The following is a 20,196-nucleotide window of genomic DNA, read 5'->3' as shown; positions in this document are numbered from 1 at the left end:
ATCTGTCTCTTCATCTCTCTCTTCATCTCTGTCTCTTCATCTCTCTCTTCATATCTGTCTCTTCATCTCTGTCTCTTCATCTCTGTCTCTTCATCTCTGTCTCTTCATCTCTGTCTCTTCATCTCTGCGTCTTCATCTCTGTCTCCCTCTCTCCCTCCCTCTCTCCATCCCTCTCTCCATCCCTCTCTCCTTCTCTCTCTCTAGCTCGCTCTCCCTCTCCCTTGTTCTACTTGCTCTCCCTCTATTTCGCTCTCTTTCTAGTCTCTCTCGCTCCCTCTCTCCCTCTCTCTCGCAGCACCCCCCCACCCCCCTCCAACCCCACGGTACCTGGAACTGCAGTAATTTAGCCATAAGCTCTGTTATCTTGGTGGCCTGTTCCCCCAGCGTTGAGGACAGGCGTCTCCAGCGAGTCATGATGCTGTCCATCTCTGTCCTGTACTTGTGACTGATCTCTGGAGGGGCCTTCTGAAAAACCTGGTCCACTGTAGACGTCAGGTAGTCCACCTCACTCTGGTGCTCTGCAAGCGCAACCTGCATTACCTGTGGGGAAGGACATGGAGATGGTTGTACTCAATACAGGGTGAATCCAAACTTTCACATTTTCACTGAAGTCTCTTATTGATAACAATGTATGATTAAGAGAAAATGTTAGTTATGATTTGGCCATATGAGGACTTTTTAGCAGGATAGTTATTTTAATTCCATGGACGCTAGCCACCCAGAGGGGGCACTGATGGAAAGATGCAGATAGGAGTTTTTTGGGGGGGAGCACAGAAATAAATCCCCCCTTGGTTATTTATTCATTTTTGGTCGATGGAGGTTAATGCAAACCAGAGGCAGCTGAAGAGTAGCTTTGAGGACTATGTCTGAAGTCCAAATGGACCCCTAGCCCCTCTGCCCTCTGTCTAGGGAGAAGGGCCTGGTGACCCCTAGCCCCTCTGCCCTCTCTGTCTAGGGAGAAGGGCCTGGTGACCCCTAGCCCCTCTGCCCTCTCTGTCTAGGGAGAAGGGCCTGGTGACCCCTAGCCCCTCTGCCCTCTCTGTCTAGGGAGAAGGGCCTGGTGACCCCTAGCCCTCTCTGTCTAGGGAGAAGGGCCTGGTGACCCCTAGCCCCTCTGCCCTCTCTGTCTAGGGAGAAGGGCCTGGTGACCCCTAGCCCCTCTGCCCTCTCTATCTAGGGAGAAGGGCCTGGTGACCCCTAGCCCCTCTGCCCTCTCTGTCTAGGGAGAAGGGCCTGGTGACCCCTAGCCCCTCTGACCTCTCTGTCTAGGGAGAAGGGCCTGGTGACCCCTAGCCCCTCTGCCCTCTCTGTCTAGGGAGAAGGGCCTGGTGACCCCTAGCCCCTCTGCCCTCTCTGTTTAGGGCAGGCCTGGTGACCCCTAGCCTCTCTGCCCTCTCTGTCTAGGGAGAAGTGCCTGGTGACCTCTAGCCACTCTGCCCTCTCTGTCTAGGGAGAAGTGCCTGGTGACCTCTAGCCACTCTGCCCTCTCTGTCTAGGGAGAAGGGCCTATCGGTCAATTGGAGATTTGGGACTTTTCAGGTTAATGGTAGCCAGAGGCTGATGAAGACAGATGAATAATCAAAATATGTACGTTAGAACTGTCTGGGAGTCAGCCAAGACAAGTAGGCTAGAAAATCAAGACAACTTGAGAGAGTGGATTTACCCTTTAACAAACAAACACTAGATAACATTATTATTCATACTATGTGTGGCGGTGTGACGATGTGAAAACAATCAATGCTCAAACAAAACACACACACACAACATTAGTTTGACTGTTTAGCTAATAAGGGGCAGTATCCCCTCCCTCCCTCTCCATCCTGTTCGGTCAATACTAGGGCTCACTAATGAAGCTATGAGATATAACGGCCTCAGGGTAAATGTCTCCTGGAGAATCACAGGACAGAGAGAAGAGACAGGTGTTCATCTCCAGGTTTCAGACAGTAATCATTGCCAGTGGTGGTAGGTAGCCTCTCTGGGTCTGTATGGTTAAGACTTTAACTTTAAAAAGATGTCTAGAAGCAGAAAGAGACATCAATGTATAGGCCTATAGGCATTTTCATTCTGGGGAGGGATCAAGTTGTTTAGTATTGGCGTGAACACCTTTATATCCATCGGAATGAGAGATATTGATAGTGTTTATTATAATATCCAAGAACAGTAACTGGGGACAAGTTTAGAAAAAATGTATCGTAACGATTATAATATTTTAGCAAATTACTATGCAGAGATGTTCTACTGACTACCCCTAGATAGCACGGAGAAGGGAGAAGATTCCACCCTGCTGCCCTGTGAGGTAGAACATCCTAACTAAGATTCCATCCTGCTGCCCTGTGAGGTAGAACATCCTAACTAAGATTCCATCCTGCTGCCCTGTGAGGTAGAACATCCTAGCTAAGATTCCACCCAGCTGCCATGTGAGGTAGAACATCCTAACTAAGATTCCACCCTGCTGCCCTGTGAGGTAGAACATACTAGCTAAGATTCCACCCTGCTGCCCTGTGAGGTAGAACATCCTAACTAAGATTCCATCCTGCTGCCCTGTGAGGTAGAACATCCTAACTAAGATTCCACCCAGCTGCCCTGTGAGGTAGAACATCCTAACTAAGATTCCACCCTGCTGCCCTGTGAGGTAGAACATCCTAACTAAGATTCCATCCTGCTGCCCTGTGAGGTAGAACATCCTAACTAAGATTCCATCCTGCTGCCCTGTGAGGTAGAACATCCTAACTAAGATTCCATCCTGCTGCCCTGTGAGGTAAAACATCCTAACTAAGATTACATCCTGCTGCCATGTGAGGTAGAACATCCTAACTACAGTGCCTTGGAAAAGTCTTCATCCCCTTGGCGTTTTTCCTATTTTGTTGCATTACAACCTGTAATTTAAATGGATTTTTATTTGGATTTCATGTAATGAACATACACAAAATAGTCCAAATTGGTGAAGTGAAATGAAAAAAAATGACTTGTTTCAAAAAATATAAAAAATTTAAAAAACGGAAAAGTGGCGCATGCATATGTACTCACCCCCTTTGTTATGAAGCCCCTAAATAAGATCTGGTGCAACCAATTACCTTCAGAAGTTACATAATTAGTTGGGTTATAAAAAAATATCAGAAACTTTGAACATCCCACGGAGCACCATTAAATCCATTATTAAAAAATGGAAAGAATATGGCACCACAACAAACCTGCCAAGAGAGGGCCGCCCACCAAAACTCACGGATCAGGCAAGGAGGGTATTAATCAGAAAGGCAACAAAGAGACCAAAGATAATCCTGAAGGAGCTGTAAAAGCTCCACAGCGGAGATTGGAGTATCTGTCCATAGAACCACTTTAAGCCATACACTCCACAGAGCTGGGCTTTATGGAAGAGTGGCCAGAAGAAAATAAGCAAACATGTTTGGTGTTCGCCAAAAGGCTTGTGGGAGACTCCCCAAACATATGGAAGAAGGTACTCTGGTCAGATGAGGCTAAAATTGAGCTTTTTTACCATCAAGGAAAACGCTATGTCTGGCACAAACCCAACACCTCCCATCACCCTGAGAATACCATCCCCAGAGTGAAGCATGGTGGTGGCAGCATCATGCTGTGGGGATGTTTTTCATCGGCAGGGACTGTGAAACTGGTCAGAATTGAAGGAATGATGGATAACACTAAATACAGGGAAATTCTTGAGGGAAACCTGTTTCAGTCTTCCAGAGATTTGAGACTGGGACGGAGGTTCACCTTCCAGCAGGACAATGAACCTAAGCATACTGCTAAAGAACACTCAAGTGGTTTAAGGGGAAACATTTAAATGTCTTGGAATGGCCTAGTCAAAGCCCAGACCTCAATCCAATTGAGAATCTGTGGTATGACTTAAAGATTGCTGTACACTAGCAGAACCCATCCAACTTGAAGGAGCTGGAGCAGATCTGACTTGAAGAATGGGCAAAAATCCCAGTGGCTAGATGTGCCAAGCGTATAGAGACATACCCCAAGAGACTTGCAGCTGTAATTGCTGCAAAAAGTATTGGTTGGGGTGGGGGTTATGGGGGGGGGGGAATAGTTATGCATGCTCAAGTGTTCTGTTTTTTTTGGTCTTATTTCTTGTTTGTTTCACAATAAAATACATTTTGCATCTTCAAAGAGGTTGGCATGTTGTGTAAATCAAATGATACAAACCCCCAAAAATCAATTTTAATTCCAGGTTGTAAGGCAACAAAATAGGAAAAATGCCAAGGGGGGTGAATACTTACGCAAGCCACTGTATCTCAGGTTAAACTGATCTGACCTTGGATTTAAAGTCTCAGAGAACATCAATTTAGCACCAGAACTTAATGAAAACAACAAGGCCATAAAAAGTCTTAGTGTTTTTACAGGGTGATTCATTTTGTCACAATAACAAGGTAAAATGAGTCTTTAGTGTGTCCCAAATGGAACCCTAATCCTTATGAAGTGCACTAATTTTGACCAGATCCTATATCTGGTCAAAAGTAGTGCATTACATAGGGAACAGGGTACCATTTCGGACACAGCCTTAGTCCGTGGTGTGTGGCAGTAACCCTGGGACATCCATAGATAGAGAGAGGGAAAAACACACTGATTTGATCCTCTGGGTTTTCCTCTGTCGTCAATAACATTTCTCCATTTCTCATAATTGCAGTGAGGCACTGCTCTGCTCTGTTAGTGCTCTCTGAATGTAAAGCAGCAGAGAACAACTATTTATCCTGGAAGCCCTGCTGGCATCTCCTCATCAAGGGTTACTGCACTTCCACTGAACTAGATCATGATGTGAAGCAGCCTCTTGTTTCTGGTCTTGTCTTGACTGTTAATACGTTGATTCAGTACGCGGGCTGTTCAACTAGGTTGCATTAATAACAGTGTGCAAGCAGAAATTGTTATGGGTGTTTTGTGGCAGAATCCTCATAATAAAACAGACAGCCACCCACCCACCCAACCAGTCAGCCAGACACACAGCCAACCAGACATCCAGAGCGGTTCAGTACCTTGACATCCTTCAGTCTCCCCTCCATGGTAGGGTATTCAGTGACGGCTGTAGAGGGGATGGCTAGCCTCGCCTCACACTGCTGTAACCAGGCCAACAGAGTAGATACTGTCTCCTTATAGAGCACTGGAGGAAGGCTCTCCTGAACTGGAGGGAGAGAAACAATAATGGTTAGGGGATGGAGGGAGGGAGGTAGGGATCGAGGGCTGGATGGATGGATGGATGGAAGGATGGATGGATGGATGGATGGATGGGTGAGTGGATGGACGGACAGACATCCATATACCCACAGCCTTTCTGGCCTGCTGTCAGGCTCTACCACTTCACTATAATACACTATATACCCACAGCCCTTCTGGCCTGCTGTCAGGCTCTACCACTTCACTATAATACACTATATACCCACAGCCCTTCTGGCCTGCTGTCAGGCTCTACCACTTCACTATAATACACTATATACCCACAGCCCTTCTGGCCTGCTGTCAGGCTCTACCACTTCACTATAATACACTATATACCCACAGCCCTTCTGGCCTGCTGTCAGGCTCTACCACTTCACTATAATACACTATATACCCACAGCCCTTCTGGCCTGCTGTCAGGCTCTACCACTTCACTATAATACACTATATACCCACAGCCCTTCTGGCCTGCTGTCAGGCTCTACCACTTCACTATAATACACTATATACCCACAGCCCTTCTGGCCTGCTGTCAGGCTCTACCACTTCACTATAATACACTATATACCCACAGCCCTTCTGGCCTGCTGTCAGGCTCTACCACTTCACTATAATACACTATATACCCACAGCCCTTCTGGCCTGCTGTCAGGCTCTACCACTTCACTATAATACACTATATACCCACAGCCCTTCTGGCCTGCCGTCAGGCTCTACCACTTCACTATAATACACTATATACCCACAGCCCTTCTGGCCTGCTGTCAGGCTCTACCACTTCACTATAATACACTATATACCCACAGCCCTTCTGGCCTGCTGTCAGGCTCTACCACTTCACTATAATACACTATATACCCACAGCCCTTCTGGCCTGCTGTCAGGCTCTACCACTTCACTATAATACACTATATACCCACAGCCCTTCTGGCCTGCTGTCAGGCTCTACCACTTCACTATAATACACTATATACCCACAGCCCTTCTGGCCTGCTGTCAGGCTCTACCACTTCACTATAATACACTATATACCCACAGCCCTTCTGGCCTGCTGTCAGGCTCTACCACTTCACTATAATACACTATATACCCACAGCTCTTCTGGCCTGCTGTCTGACTGCCTGCCAACTCTATATTACCCTCACCCTGTCTGACTGTCTGCCCACATTGCATGATCCTTTTCTGTCTGCATTATCCTCTACCTGTCTGGGGGTCTTGGGGTCTGCCCACTCTGCATTATCCTCTACCTGTCTGGGGGTCTACACACTCTTCATTATCCTCTCTCTGTCTGACTGTCTGTCCACTTGGCATTATCCTCTCCATCTGACTGTCTGGGGGTCTGTCCACTCTGCATTATCCTCTCCATGTCTGTGGGCCTGTCCACTCTGCATTATCCTCTCCCTGTCTTGGGGTCTACCCACTCTTCATTATCCTCTCCCTGTCTGGGGGTCTACCCACTCTTCATTATCCTCTCTCTGTCTGACTTTCTGTCCACTTGGCATTATCCTCTCCATCTGACTGTCTGGGGGTCGGTCCACTCTGCATTATCCTCTCCCTGTCTGGGGGTCTGCCCCTCTGCATTATCCTCTCCCTGTCTGGGGGTCTGTCCACTCTGCATTATCCTCTCCCTGTCTGGGGGTCTGTCCACTCTGCATTATCCTCTCCATCTGACTGTCTTTGGGTCTGTCCACTCTGCATTATCCTCTCCCTGTCTGGGGGTCTGTCCACTCTGCATTATCCTCTCCATCTGACTGTCTTTGGGTCTGTCCACACTGCATTATCCTCTCCCTGTCTGGGGGTCTGTCCACTCTGCATTATCCTCTCCATCTGACTGTCTTTGGGTCTGTCCACTCTGCATTATCCTCTCCCTGTCTGGGGATCTGTCCACTCTACATTATCATCTCCCTGTCTAGACAGGTATTTTTCTAGAGCAGCAGGCTCTGTCTCACTCTCTGTATGTAGTCTGTCTCTGTTCCTGTCTCAGTCCATGAATTCATTATCCACTCACAGTCCACTCTGCATCGTTAGCTAGTTAACTGCTAGTCCACAGTTAGGTCTGTATGTACAGTATGCTAATGTTTTGTTTGTATTTCCTGTTTGTTTGTTGGGGGGCAGCCATGTATGAAAATGGAGAACGCTAAAGGAGAAGTGGTTGAATCGTTATTCTACTTTATGTGAACGCTTTAGTGATCAAAGTAATTATCAGGACTCCTGGCCTGTGAGACACAGGAGGTTGGTGGCACCTTAATTGGGGAGGATGGGCTCGTGGTAATGACTGGAGCGGAATCAGTGGAAGGGTATCAAATACATCAAACACATGGTTTCCATGGTTTCCAGGTGTTTGATGGCATTCCATTCGATCCATTCCAACCACTATTATGAGCCGTCCTCCCCTCAGCCTCCACTGGAGTGAGAGTGCAAGTGAACGTGAGAGAGAATGTGTGTGTTTGTGTGTGTGAGGTGAGGATGGTTGAGCTGCAGTGAGGTAGTGAAAGGAGAACATAGTAGCTGTAATCACAATCACTGTTCCCTATAGGGGAAAACACTGAAATGTTCCTTGATGATAGTTGTACCACACAACCTGCCACTTACCAACATACTGAAATACACTCACACAACACACAACACACAACCTGCCACTTACCAACATACTGAAATACACTCACACTTACACAACACACAACACACAATCTGCCACTTACCAACATACTGAAATACACTCACACTTACACAACACACAACACACAACCTGCCACTTACCAACATACTGAAATACACTCCCACTTACACAACACACAACCTGCCACTTACCAACATACTGAAATACACTCACACTTACACAACACACAACCTGCCACTTACCAACATACTGAAATACACTCCCACTTACACAACACACAACCTGCCACTTACCAACATACTGAAATACACTCACACAACACACAACCTGCCACTTACCAACATACTGAAATACACTCCCACTTACACAACACACAACCTGCCACTTACCAACATACTGAAATACACTCCCACTTACACAACACACAACCTGCCACTTACCAACATACTGAAATACACTCCCACTTACACAACACACAACACACAACCTGCCACTTACCAACATACTGAAATACACTCCCACTTACACAACACACAACACACAACCTGCCACTTACCAACATACTGAAATACACTCCCACTTACACAACACACAACCTGCCACTTACCAACATACTGAAATACACTCACACAACACACAACACACAACACACAACCTGCCACTTACCAACATACTGAAATACACTCCCACAACACACAACCTGCCACTTACCAACATACTGAAATACACTCCCACTTACACAACACACAACACACAACCTGCCACTTACCAACATACTGAAATACACTCACACTTACACAACACACAACACACAACCTGCCACTTACCAACATACTGAAATACACTCCCACTTACACAACACACAACCTGCCACTTACCAACATACTGAAATACACTCACACTTACACAACACACAACCTGCCACTTACCAACATACTGAAATACACTCCCACAACACACAACCTGCCACTTACCAACATACTGAAATACACTCCCACAACACACAACCTGCCACTTACCAACATACTGAAATACACTCCCACTTACACAACACACAACCTGCCACTTACCAACATACTGAAATACACTCCCACTTACACAACACACAACCTGCCACTTACCAACATACTGAAATACACTCACACAACATACAACCTGCCACTTACCAACATACTGAAATACACTCCCACTTACACAACACACAACCTGCCACTTACCAACATACTGAAATACACTCCCACTTACACAACACACAACCTGCCACTTACCAACATACTGAAATACACTCCCACTTACAACACACAACACACAACCTGCCACTTACCAACATACTGAAATACACTCCCACTTACACAACACACAACCACCTGCCACTTACCAACATACTGAAATACACTCCCACTTACACAACACACAACCTGCCACTTACCAACATACTGAAATACACTCACACTACACACAACACACAACACACAACCTGCCACTTACCAACATACTGAAATACACTCCCACTTACACAACACACAACCTGCCACTTACCAACATACTGAAATACACTCCCACATACACAACACACAACACACAACCTGCCACTTACCAACATACTGAAATACACTCCTAACACAACACACAACCTGCCACTTACCAACATACTGAAATACACTCCCACTTACACAACACACAACCCCTGCCACTTACCAACATACTGAAATACACTCACACTTACACAACACACAACACACAACCTGCCACTTACCAACATACTGAAATACACTCCCACTTACACAACACACAACCTGCCACTTACCAACATACTGAAATACACTCCCACTTACACAACACACAACACACAACCTGCCACTTACCAACATACTGAAATACACTCCCACTTACACAACACACAACCTGCCACTTACCAACATACTGAAATACACTCCCACTTACACAACACACAACCTGCCACTTACCAACATACTGAAATACACTCACACAACACACAACCTGCCACTTACCAACATACTGAAATACACTCCCACTTACACAACACACAACACACAACCTGCCACTTACCAACATACTGAAATACACTCACACTTACACAACACACAACACACAACCTGCCACTTACCAACATACTGAAATACACTCACACAACACACAACCTGCCACTTACCAACATACTGAAATACACTCACACTTACACAACACACAACACACAACCTGCCACTTACCAACATACTGAAATACACTCCCACTTACACAACACACAACACACAACCTGCCACTTACCAACATACTGAAATACACTCCCACTTACACAACACACAACACACAACCTGCCACTTACCAACATACTGAAATAAACTCCCACTTACACAACACACAACACACAACCTGCCACTTACCAACATACTGAAATACACTCCCACTTACACAACACACAACCTGCCACTTACCAACATACTGAAATACACTCACACAACACACAACCTGCCACTTACCAACATACTGAAATACACTCCCACTTACACAACACACAACCTGCCACTTACCAACATACTGAAATACACTCACACTTACACAAGCACACAACACACAACCTGCCACTTACCAACATACTGAAATACACTCCCACTTACACAACACACAACCTGCCACTTACCAACATACTGAAATACACTCACACTTACACAAGCACACAACACACACACACTCCTCTCCAGCTCCTTTTGCACCCCCCGAAACACGCACACACACACACACACACACACACACACACACACACACACACACACACACACACACACACACACACACACATAATAACATGGCGCCGACAGAGATGGTCGCCTCACTTTGCGTTCTTAGGAAACTATGCAGTATTTCGTTTTTTTATGTGTTATTTCTTACATTGTTACTCCAGGAAATTTTAAGTCTTATTACATACAGCCGGGAGGAACTATTGGATATAAGAGAAACGTCAACTCACCAACATTACGACCAGGAATACGACTTTCCCAAAGCGGATCCTCTGTTTGGACCACCACCCAGGACAATGGATCGGATCCCAGTAGGTGACCAAAAACAACGGCGCCGCAGAAGGGGCAGACGGAGCGGCCTCCTGGTCAGGCTCCGTAGACGGGCACATCGCTCACCGCTCCCGAGTATACTACTCGCCAATGTCCAGTCTCTTGGCAACAAGGTAGATGAAATTCGAGCAAGGGTTGCCTTCCAGAGAGACATCCGAGATTGTAATATTCTCTGTTTCACGGAAACATGGCTCACTCGGGATATGTTATCAGAGTCGGTACAGTCACCCGGTTTCTTCACGCATCGCACCGACAGAAACAAATATCTCTCTGGTAAGACGAAAGGCGGGGGTGTATGCCTTATGATTAACGAGTTGTGGTGTGATCATAACAACATACAGGAACTACAGGACCGCATTATCTACCAAGGGAATTCTCTTTGATTATAATCACAGCCGTGTTTATCCCCCAAAGGCAGACACCTCGACCGCCCTGAAAGAACTTCATTGGACTCTATGTAAACTGGAAACCACATATCCTGAGGCTGAATTTATTGTAGCTGGGGATTTTAACAATGCTAATCTGAAAACAAGGCTCCCTAAATTTTATCAGCATATCGAATGCACGACCCAGGCTGGCAGCATTCTGGATCATTGTTACTCTAACTTCCGCGACGCATACAAAGCCCTCCCTCGCCCTCCTTTTGGCAAATCTGACCACGACTCCATTTTGTTGCTCCCAGCCTATAGACAGACACTAAAACAGGAAAAGCCCATGCTCAGGTCTGTTCAACGCTGGTCCGACCAATCGGATTCCACATTTCAAGATTCCTCCGATCACCTGAACTGGGATATGTTCCGGATAGCCTCAGACAACAACATTGATGCATACGCTGATTCAGTGAGCGAGTTTATTAGCAAGTGCATCGGTGATGTTGTACCCACGGTGACTATTAAAACCTTCCATAACCAGAAACCGTGGATTGATGGCAGCATTCGGGCAAAACTGAAAGCGTGAACCACTGCTTTTAATCATGGCAAGGCAACCGGAAACATGACCGAATACAAACAGTGTAGCTATTCCCTCCGCAAGGCAATCAAACAAGCTAAGCGTCTGTATAGAGAGAAAGTAGAGTCGCAATTCAAAGGCTCAGACACGAGACGTATGTGGCAGGATCTACAGTCAATCACGGATTCCAAAAAGAAAACCAGCCCCGTCGGGGATCACGATGCCTTGCTCCCAAACAGACTAAACAACTTCTTTGCTCGCTTTGAGGACAATACAGTGCCACTAACATGGCCCGCTACCAAAACCTGCGGGCTCTCCTTCACTGCAGCCAACGTGAGTAAAACATTTAAACGTGTTAACCCTCGCAAGGCTGCAGACCCAGACGGCATCCCCGGCCGAGTCCTCAGAGCATGCGCAGACCAGCTGGCTGGTGTGTTTACGGTCATATTCAGGACTACCTATGTAAGAATGCTGTTCATCGATTACAGCTCAACATTTAACACCATAATACCCTCCAAACTCGTCATTAGCTCAAGACGCCCGCCCTGTGCAACTGGGTCCTGGACTTTCTGACGGGCCGCCCCCAGGTGGTGAGGGTAGGAAACAACATCTCCACCCCGCTGATCCTCAACACTGGGGTGCGTTCTCAGCCCTCTCCTGTCCTCCCTGTTCACCCATGACTGCGTGGCCATGCACGCCTCCAACTCAACCATCAAGTTTGCAGACGAGCCTGCCTTGTGGCGCAGTGGTCTAAGGCACTGCATCACAGTGCTAGCTGTGCTACCAGAGATTCTGGGTTCGAGCCCAGGCTCTGCCGCAGCCGGCCGCGACCGGGAGGTCCATGGGGCGACGCACAATTGGCCCTGGGTCGTCCAGGTTAGGGAGGGTTTGGCCGGCAGGGATATCCTTGTCTCATCGCGCACTAGCGACTCCTGTGGTGGGCTGGGCGCAGTGCACGCTGACCAGGTCACCGGGTTTACGGTGTTTCCTCCGACACATTGGTGCGGCTGGCTTCCGGGTTGGATGTGCGTTGTGTCAAAAAGCAATGTGGCTAGGTTGTGTTGTGTTTCGGAGGACGCACGGCTCTCGACGTTCGCCTCTCCCGAGTCTGTACAGGAGTTGCAGCGATGAGACAAGACTGTAACGACTACCAATTGGATTCAACGAAATTGGGGAGAAAAAGGGGTAAGTAAAACATTGTAAAAATGTTTGCAGACGACACTACAGTGGTAGGCTTGATTACCAACAACGACAAGATGGCCTACAGGGAGGAGGTGAGGGCCCTCGGAGTGTGGTGTCAGGAAAATAACCTCACACTCAATGTCAACGAAACAAAGGAGATGATGGTGGACTTCAGGAAACAGCAGAGGGAGCACCTCCATATCCACATCGATGGGACAGCAGTGGAGAAGATGGAAAGTTTTAAGTTCCTCGGCATACACATCACGGACAAACTGAAATGGTCCACCCACACAGACAGCGTGGTGAAGAAGGCGCAGCAGCGCCTCTTCAACCTCAGGAGGCTGAAGAAATTTGTCTTGTCACTGAAAACACTCACAAACGTTTACAGATGCACAATTGAGAGCATCCTGTCGGGCTGTATCACAGCCTGGTACGGAAACTGCTCCGCCCACAACCGTAAGGCTCTCCAGAGGGTAGTGAGGTCTGCACAACGCATCACCGGGGGCAAACTACCTGCCCTCCAGGACACCACACCACCCGATGTCACAGGAAGGCCAAAAAGATCATCAAGGACAACAACCACCCGAGCCACTGCCTGTTCACCCCGCTTTCATCCAGAAGGCGAGGTCAGTACAGGTGCATCAAAGCGGGGACCGAGAGACTGAAAAACAGCTTCTATCTCAAGGCCATCAGACTGTTAAACAGCCATCACTAACATTGAGTGGCTGCTGCCAACATACTGAATCAAATCACTAGTCACTTTAAACAATGTCACTTTATATAATGTTTACATACCCTACATTACTCATATGTATATACTGTACTCTATACCATCTACTGCATCTTGCCTATGCTGCTCGGCCATCGCTCATCCATATATTTATATGTACTTATTCTTATTCATTCCTTTACAATTGTGTGTATAAGGTAGTTGTTGTGCAATTGGTAGATTACTTGTTAGATATTACTGCACTGTCGGAACTAGAAGCACAAGCATTTCGCTACACTCGCATTAACATCTGCTAGCCATGTGTATGTGACCAATAACATTTGATTTGATACAGACACACTTTGAACTTGAAACGTAATTAAGCATACATTAGGCATATTTCTATTCCCTGTGAGTAGAGGACCCATGTGAGTACTGTTAACACTTTCTATCATTTACCCCTCTGTGTTCATATTACTGCTCTCTGATAAGCCCATTCACACACACACACACACACACACACACACACACACACACACACACACACACACACACACACACACACACACACACACACACACACACACACACACACACACACAAAGAGCAGCTGAACCAGCATGAGCACACTGTCTCCAGCTCCATCTCTCCCTCTCTGACATCCACTCTACATATGGAGATGTGTTCTGCTTCCTCCTCTCTAAAATACCCTCCTCTCCTCTAAAACAACCTCCTCTCCTCTAAAACATCCTTCTCTCCTCTAAAACAACCTCCTCTCCTCTAAAACAACCTCCTCTCCACTAAAACAACCTCCTCTCCTCTAAAACATCCTTCTCTCCTCTAAAACAACCTCTCCTCTAAAACGAAACACTCTGTATTACCCTTATAATTTGCTAAAATAATCATATGATACTAATAATAATAAGGCTGACATTTCCTCTTTTCAGTTGTCTAATAATGGCTCATAAATACAAGGGCGACTAAGCAATAATAACACGTCTACATACTAACGTAAACAATAAATGGGCGGCTAAATAATAACGGGCGGCTAACATACAAATGGCTTAATAATAATATGTAAAACACTGTCAAATAATAACAGGGCGTAATAATAACAGGGCGTCATTTATGTATCTGCAGGCAAATATATAATAACGGGGCGTAATATAATACTAGGGCGTCATTTATATAAATCTTAAAGGCAGGCGTAATTTAAAGGAGCGCTGTTTATATGCATATGAATGACATAATAATAGCAAGACTGACGTAATAAGCTCCAGGGCGATGTTTGTAATAATAGGCGAGCGTAGTAATAATGTAGACGGCGTAAATAATAGGGCGTGTTTGGCAATATGAGACAGCTGTGTGTATAAGGCAGCATCCCCAAATATCACATGCAAAGACGGTATGTATCTTGCTATAAACAGAAAAACTCTCCCTCATCAACCTCTATTTAAATAAAACATCCTCCTCTCCCTCTAAAACAACCTCCTCTCCTCTAAAAAACACCTCCTCTCACGCTAAAACATCCTTCTCTCCTCTAAAACAACCTCCTCTCCTCTAAAACAACCTCCCTCTCCTCTAAAACAACCTCCTCTCCTCTAAAACAACCTCCTCTCCTCTAAAACAACCTCCTCTCCTCTAAAACAACCTCCTCTCTCTCTAAAACATCCTCCTCTCCTCTAAAACATCCTCCTCTAAAAACAACCTCCTCTCCTCTAAAACAACCTCCTCTCCTCTAAAACAACCTCCTTCTCCTCTAAAACATCCTTCTCTCCTCTAAAACAACCTCCTCTCCTCTAAACAATCCTTCTCTCCTCTAAAACAACAACACTCTCCTCTAAAACAACCTCCTCTTCTCTAAAACAACCTCCTCTTCTCTAAAACAACCTCCTCTCCTCTAAAATATCCTTCTCTCCTCTAAAAAATCCTTCTCCTCTCCAAAATATTATCCTCTCCTCTCTCTCTGTCGCACGTGCCACAGCACTTACCTCCCCCAAACCCAAACCCTCACCTATTAACCCCTAACCCTCACCTATTAACCCCTAACCCTCACCTATTAACCCCTACCCTTACCTATTAACCCCTAACCCTCACCTATTAACCCCTACCCTTACTTATTAACCCCTAACCCTCACCTATTAACCCCTAACCCTCACCTATTAACCCCTAACCCTCACCTATTAACCCCTACCCTTACCTATTAACCCCTAACCCTCACCTCTAACCCCTAACCCTCTCCTATTAACCCCTAACCCTCACCTTTAACCCCTAAAACTCACCTATTAACCCCTAACAATCAGAAGTTGACCGGGTGTGGTGTGCTTTTTCTCTTCTCTCATGACCCCTTTCTGTGTTCCTGTGTGTAAGTGCACGCCTGCATTGTGTTTGTGTCCTGTTCCATATTCTCACCCAGCACCAGCTGTCTCTCTCGGGCCTGGAGCTCATCCAGGACTTGCTGGTGATGCTGTGTGAAGTCAGTGATGTCTGCATCGAAGAAGACAGGAGCATTCTCCTTCTCCCTCAGTGCCTTCAGCTTCTCCTTCAGCAGGTTGACCTGGGGCTCCAGAGAGGAGAAACGAGCTATCTCCTCCTGGGGGGGGAGGAGAGAAGAGGGGAGAGGGGGAGGGAGGAGAGGGGAAGAGGGAGAGGAGGAAGGGGTGTGAAAGGGAGAAAAAAGAGAGAGTGAGACAGAGAGATCAGCAGAAAGCAAGAGAAAAAAGACAGGAAGAGATGAAGACAGGAAGAGATGAAGACAGGAAGACAGTAAGACAGAAAGACAGTAAGACAGGAAGACAGTAAAACAGGAAGAGAGAAAGACATGAAGAGATGAAAATAGGAAGACAGGAAGACAGGATGATATGAAGACAGGAAGAGAAAAGAGACCAGAAACGTTTGACCCAAGTTAAACAATTTAAAGGCAATGCTACCAAATACTAATTGAGTGTATGTAAACTTCTGACCCACTGGGAATGTGATGAAAGAAATAATAGCAGAAATAAATCATTCCCTACTATTATTCTGATATTTCACATTCTTAAAATAAAGTGGTGATCCTCACTGATCTAAGACAGGGAATTGTTACTAGAATGAAATGTCAGGAATTGTGAAAACTGAGTTTAAATGTATTTGGCTAAGGTGTATGTGAACTTCCAACTTCAACTGTATATATAAATAATCAGATTAGGTTTTAGTATCCAAGTCTAATCTATCAGAGGGGGTCTTAGTATCCAAGTCTAATCTATCAGAGGGGGTCTTAGTATCCAAGTCTAATCTACCAGAGGGGTCTTAGTATCCAAGTCTAATCTACCAGAGGGGGTCTTAGTATCCAAGTCTAATCTACCAGAGGGGGTCTTAGTATCCAAGTCTAATCTACCAGCGAGGGTCTTAGTATCCAAGTCTAATCTATCAGAGGGGGTCTTAGTATCCAAGTCTAATCTACCAGAGGGGGTTTTAGTATCCAAGTCTAATCTATCAGAGGGGGTCTTAGTATCCAAGTCTAATCTACCAGAGGGGGTCTTAGTATCCAAGTCTAATCTACCAGAGGGGGTCTTAGTATCCAAGTCTAATCTACCAGAGGGGGTCTTAGTATCCAAGTCTAATCTATCAGAGGGGGTTTTAGTATCCAAGTCTAATCTACCAGAGGGGGTTTTAGTATCCAAGTCTAATCTATCAGAGGGGGTCTTAGTATCCAAGTCTAATCTACCAGAGGGGGTCTTAGTATCCAAGTCTAATCTACCCGAGGGGGTCTTAGTATCCAAGTCTAATCTATCAGAGGGGGTCTTAGTATCCAAGTCTAATCTAGCAGAGGGGGTCTTAGTATCCAAGTCTAATCTACCAGAGGGGATCTTAGTATCCAAGTCTAATCTACCAGAGGGGGTCTTAGTATCCAAGTCTAATCTACCAGAGGGGGTCTTAGTATCCAAGTCTAATCTACCAGAGGGGGTCTTAGTATCCAAGTCTAATCTACCAGAGGGGGTCTTAGTATCCAAGTCTAATCTACCAGAGGGGGTCTTAGTATCCAAGTCTAATCTACCAGAGGGGGTCTTAGTATCCAAGTCTAATCTAACAGAGGGGGTCTAAGTATCCAAGTCTAATCTACCCGAGGGGGTTTTAGTATCCAAGTCTAATCTATCAGAGGGGGTCTTAGTATCCAAGTCTAATCTACCAGAGGGGGTCTTAGTATCCAAGTCTAATCTACCAGAGGGGGTTTTAGTATCCAAGTCTAATCTATCAGAGGGGGTCTTAGTATCCAAGTCTAATCTACCAGAGGGGGTCTTAGTATCCAAGTCTAATCTACCAGAGGGGGTCTTAGTATCCAAGTCTAATCTATCAGAGGGGGTCTTAGTATCCAAGTCTAATCTACCCGAGGGGGTCTTAGTATCCAAGTCTAATCTATCAGAGGGGTCTTAGTATCCAAGTCTAATCTACCAGAGGGGGTCTTAGTATCCAAGTCTAATCTACCAGAGGGGATCTTAGTATCCAAGTCTAATCTACCAGAGGGGGTCTTAGTATCCAAGTCTAATCTACCAGAGGTGGTCTTAGTATCCAAGTCTAATCTATCAGAGGGGGCCGTAGTATCCAAGTCTAATCTATCAGAGGGGGTCTTAGTATCCAAGTCTAATCTACCAGAGGGGGTCTTAGTATCCAAGTCTAATCTACCAGAGGGGATCTTAGTATCCAAGTCTAATCTACCAGAGGGGGTCTTAGTATCCAAGTCTAATCTACCAGAGGGGGTCTTAGTATCCAAGTCTAATCTACCAGAGGGGGTCTTAGTATCCAAGTCTAATCTACCAGAGGGGGTCTTAGTATCCAAGTCTAATCTACCAGAGGGGGTCTTAGTATCCAAGTCTAATCTATCAGAGGGGGGTCTAAGTATCCAAGTCTAATCTACCCGAGGGGGTTTTAGTATCCAAGTCTAATCTATCAGAGGGGGTCTTAGTATCCAAGTCTAATCTACCAGAGGGGGTCTTAGTATCCAAGTCTAATCTACCAGAGGGGGTTTTAGTATCCAAGTCTAATCTATCAGAGGGGGTCTTAGTATCCAAGTCTAATCTACCAGAGGGGGTCTTAGTATCCAAGTCTAATCTACCAGAGGTGGTCTTAGTATCCAAGTCTAATCTATCAGAGGGGGCCGTAGTATCCAAGTCTAATCTATCAGAGGGGGTCTTAGTATCCAAGTCTAATCTACCAGAGGGGGTCTTAGTATCCAAGTCTAATCTACCAGAGGGGATCTTAGTATCCAAGTCTAATCTACCAGAGGGGGTCTTAGTATCCAAGTCTAATATACCAGAGGGGGTCTTAGTATCCAAGTCTAATCTACCAGAGGGGTCTTAGTATCCAAGTCTAATCTACCAGAGGGGGGTCTTAGTATCCAAGTCTAATCTACCAGAGGGGGTCTTAGTATCCAAGTCTAATCTACCAGAGGGGGTCTTAGTATCCAAGTCTAATCTACCAGAGGGGGTCTTAGTATCCAAGTCTAATCTACCAGAGGGGGTCTTAGTATCCAAGTCTAATCTACCAGAGGGGTCTTAGTATCCAAGTCTAATCTACCAGAGGGGGTCTTAGTATCCAAGTCTAATCTACCAGAGGGGGTCTTAGTATCCAAGTCTAATCTACCAGAGGGGGTCTTAGTATCCAAGTCTAATCTACCAGAGGGGGTCTTAGTATCCAAGTCTAATCTACCAGAGGGGGTCTTAGTATCCAAGTCTAATCTACCAGAGGGGGTCTTAGTATCCAAGTCTAATCTACCAGAGGGGGTCTTAGTATCCAAGTCTAATCTACCAGAGGGGGTCTTAGTATCCAAGTCTAATCTACCAGAGGGGGTCTTAGTATCCAAGTCTAATCTACCAGAGGGGGTCTTAGTATCCAAGTCTAATCTATCAGAGGGGGTCTTAGTATCCAAGTCTAATCTACCAGAGGGGGTCTTAGTATCCAAGTCTAATCTACCAGAGGTGGTCTTAGTATCCAAGTCTAATCTACCAGAGGGGGTCGTAGTATCCAAGTCTAATCTACCAGAGGGGGTCTTAGTATCCAAGTCTAATCTACCAGAGGGGGTCTTAGTATCCAAGTCTAATCTACCAGAGGGGGTCTTAGTATCCAAGTCTAATCTACCAGAGGGGGTCTTAGTATCCAAGTCTAATCTACCAGAGGGGTCTTAGTATCCAAGTCTAATCTATCAGAGGGGGTCTTAGTATCCAAGTCTAATCTACCAGAGGGGGTCTTAGTATCCAAGTCTAATCTACCAGAGGGGGTCTTAGTATCCAAGTCTAATCTACCAGAGGTGGTCTTAGTATCCAAGTCTAATCTATCAGAGGGGGCCGTAGTATCCAAGTCTAATCTATCAGAGGGGGTCTTAGTATCCAAGTCTAATCTACCAGAGGGGGTCTTAGTATCCAAGTCTAATCTACCAGAGGGGGTCTTAGTATCCAAGTCTAATCTACCGGAGGGGGTCTTAGTATCCAAGTCTAATCTAC

General features: G+C 45.9%; 1 protein-coding gene across 9 annotated transcripts in view; it reads right to left on the bottom strand.

Annotated features, from left to right (window-relative positions):
• LOC106592409 (dystrophin) overlaps nt 1-20,196 on the bottom strand; it is a 395,558-nt gene that overhangs the window by 132,618 nt on the left and 242,744 nt on the right. For 8 of the 9 annotated variants that reach the window (XM_045699454.1, XM_045699451.1, XM_045699449.1 and 5 more), the window contains 3 exons: nt 16,133-16,313; nt 4,992-5,137; nt 328-540 (listed from right to left, as the gene is read on the bottom strand). In XM_045699454.1, coding sequence (XP_045555410.1) covers nt 328-540; nt 4,992-5,137; nt 16,133-16,313 — 540 coding nt within the window. Of the gene's footprint in view, nt 1-327; nt 541-4,991; nt 5,138-16,132; nt 16,314-20,196 lie in introns of those variants that run through there. The other variant, XM_045699458.1, reaches the window with a different exon arrangement.

Source organism: Salmo salar, chromosome ssa17, assembly GCF_905237065.1.
Source record: "Salmo salar chromosome ssa17, Ssal_v3.1, whole genome shotgun sequence".
Lineage (NCBI taxonomy): Eukaryota > Metazoa > Chordata > Actinopteri > Salmoniformes > Salmonidae > Salmo > Salmo salar.
The sequence above is the reverse complement of the archived record's forward strand: the minus strand, read 5'-3'. Positions and strand labels throughout refer to the sequence as shown.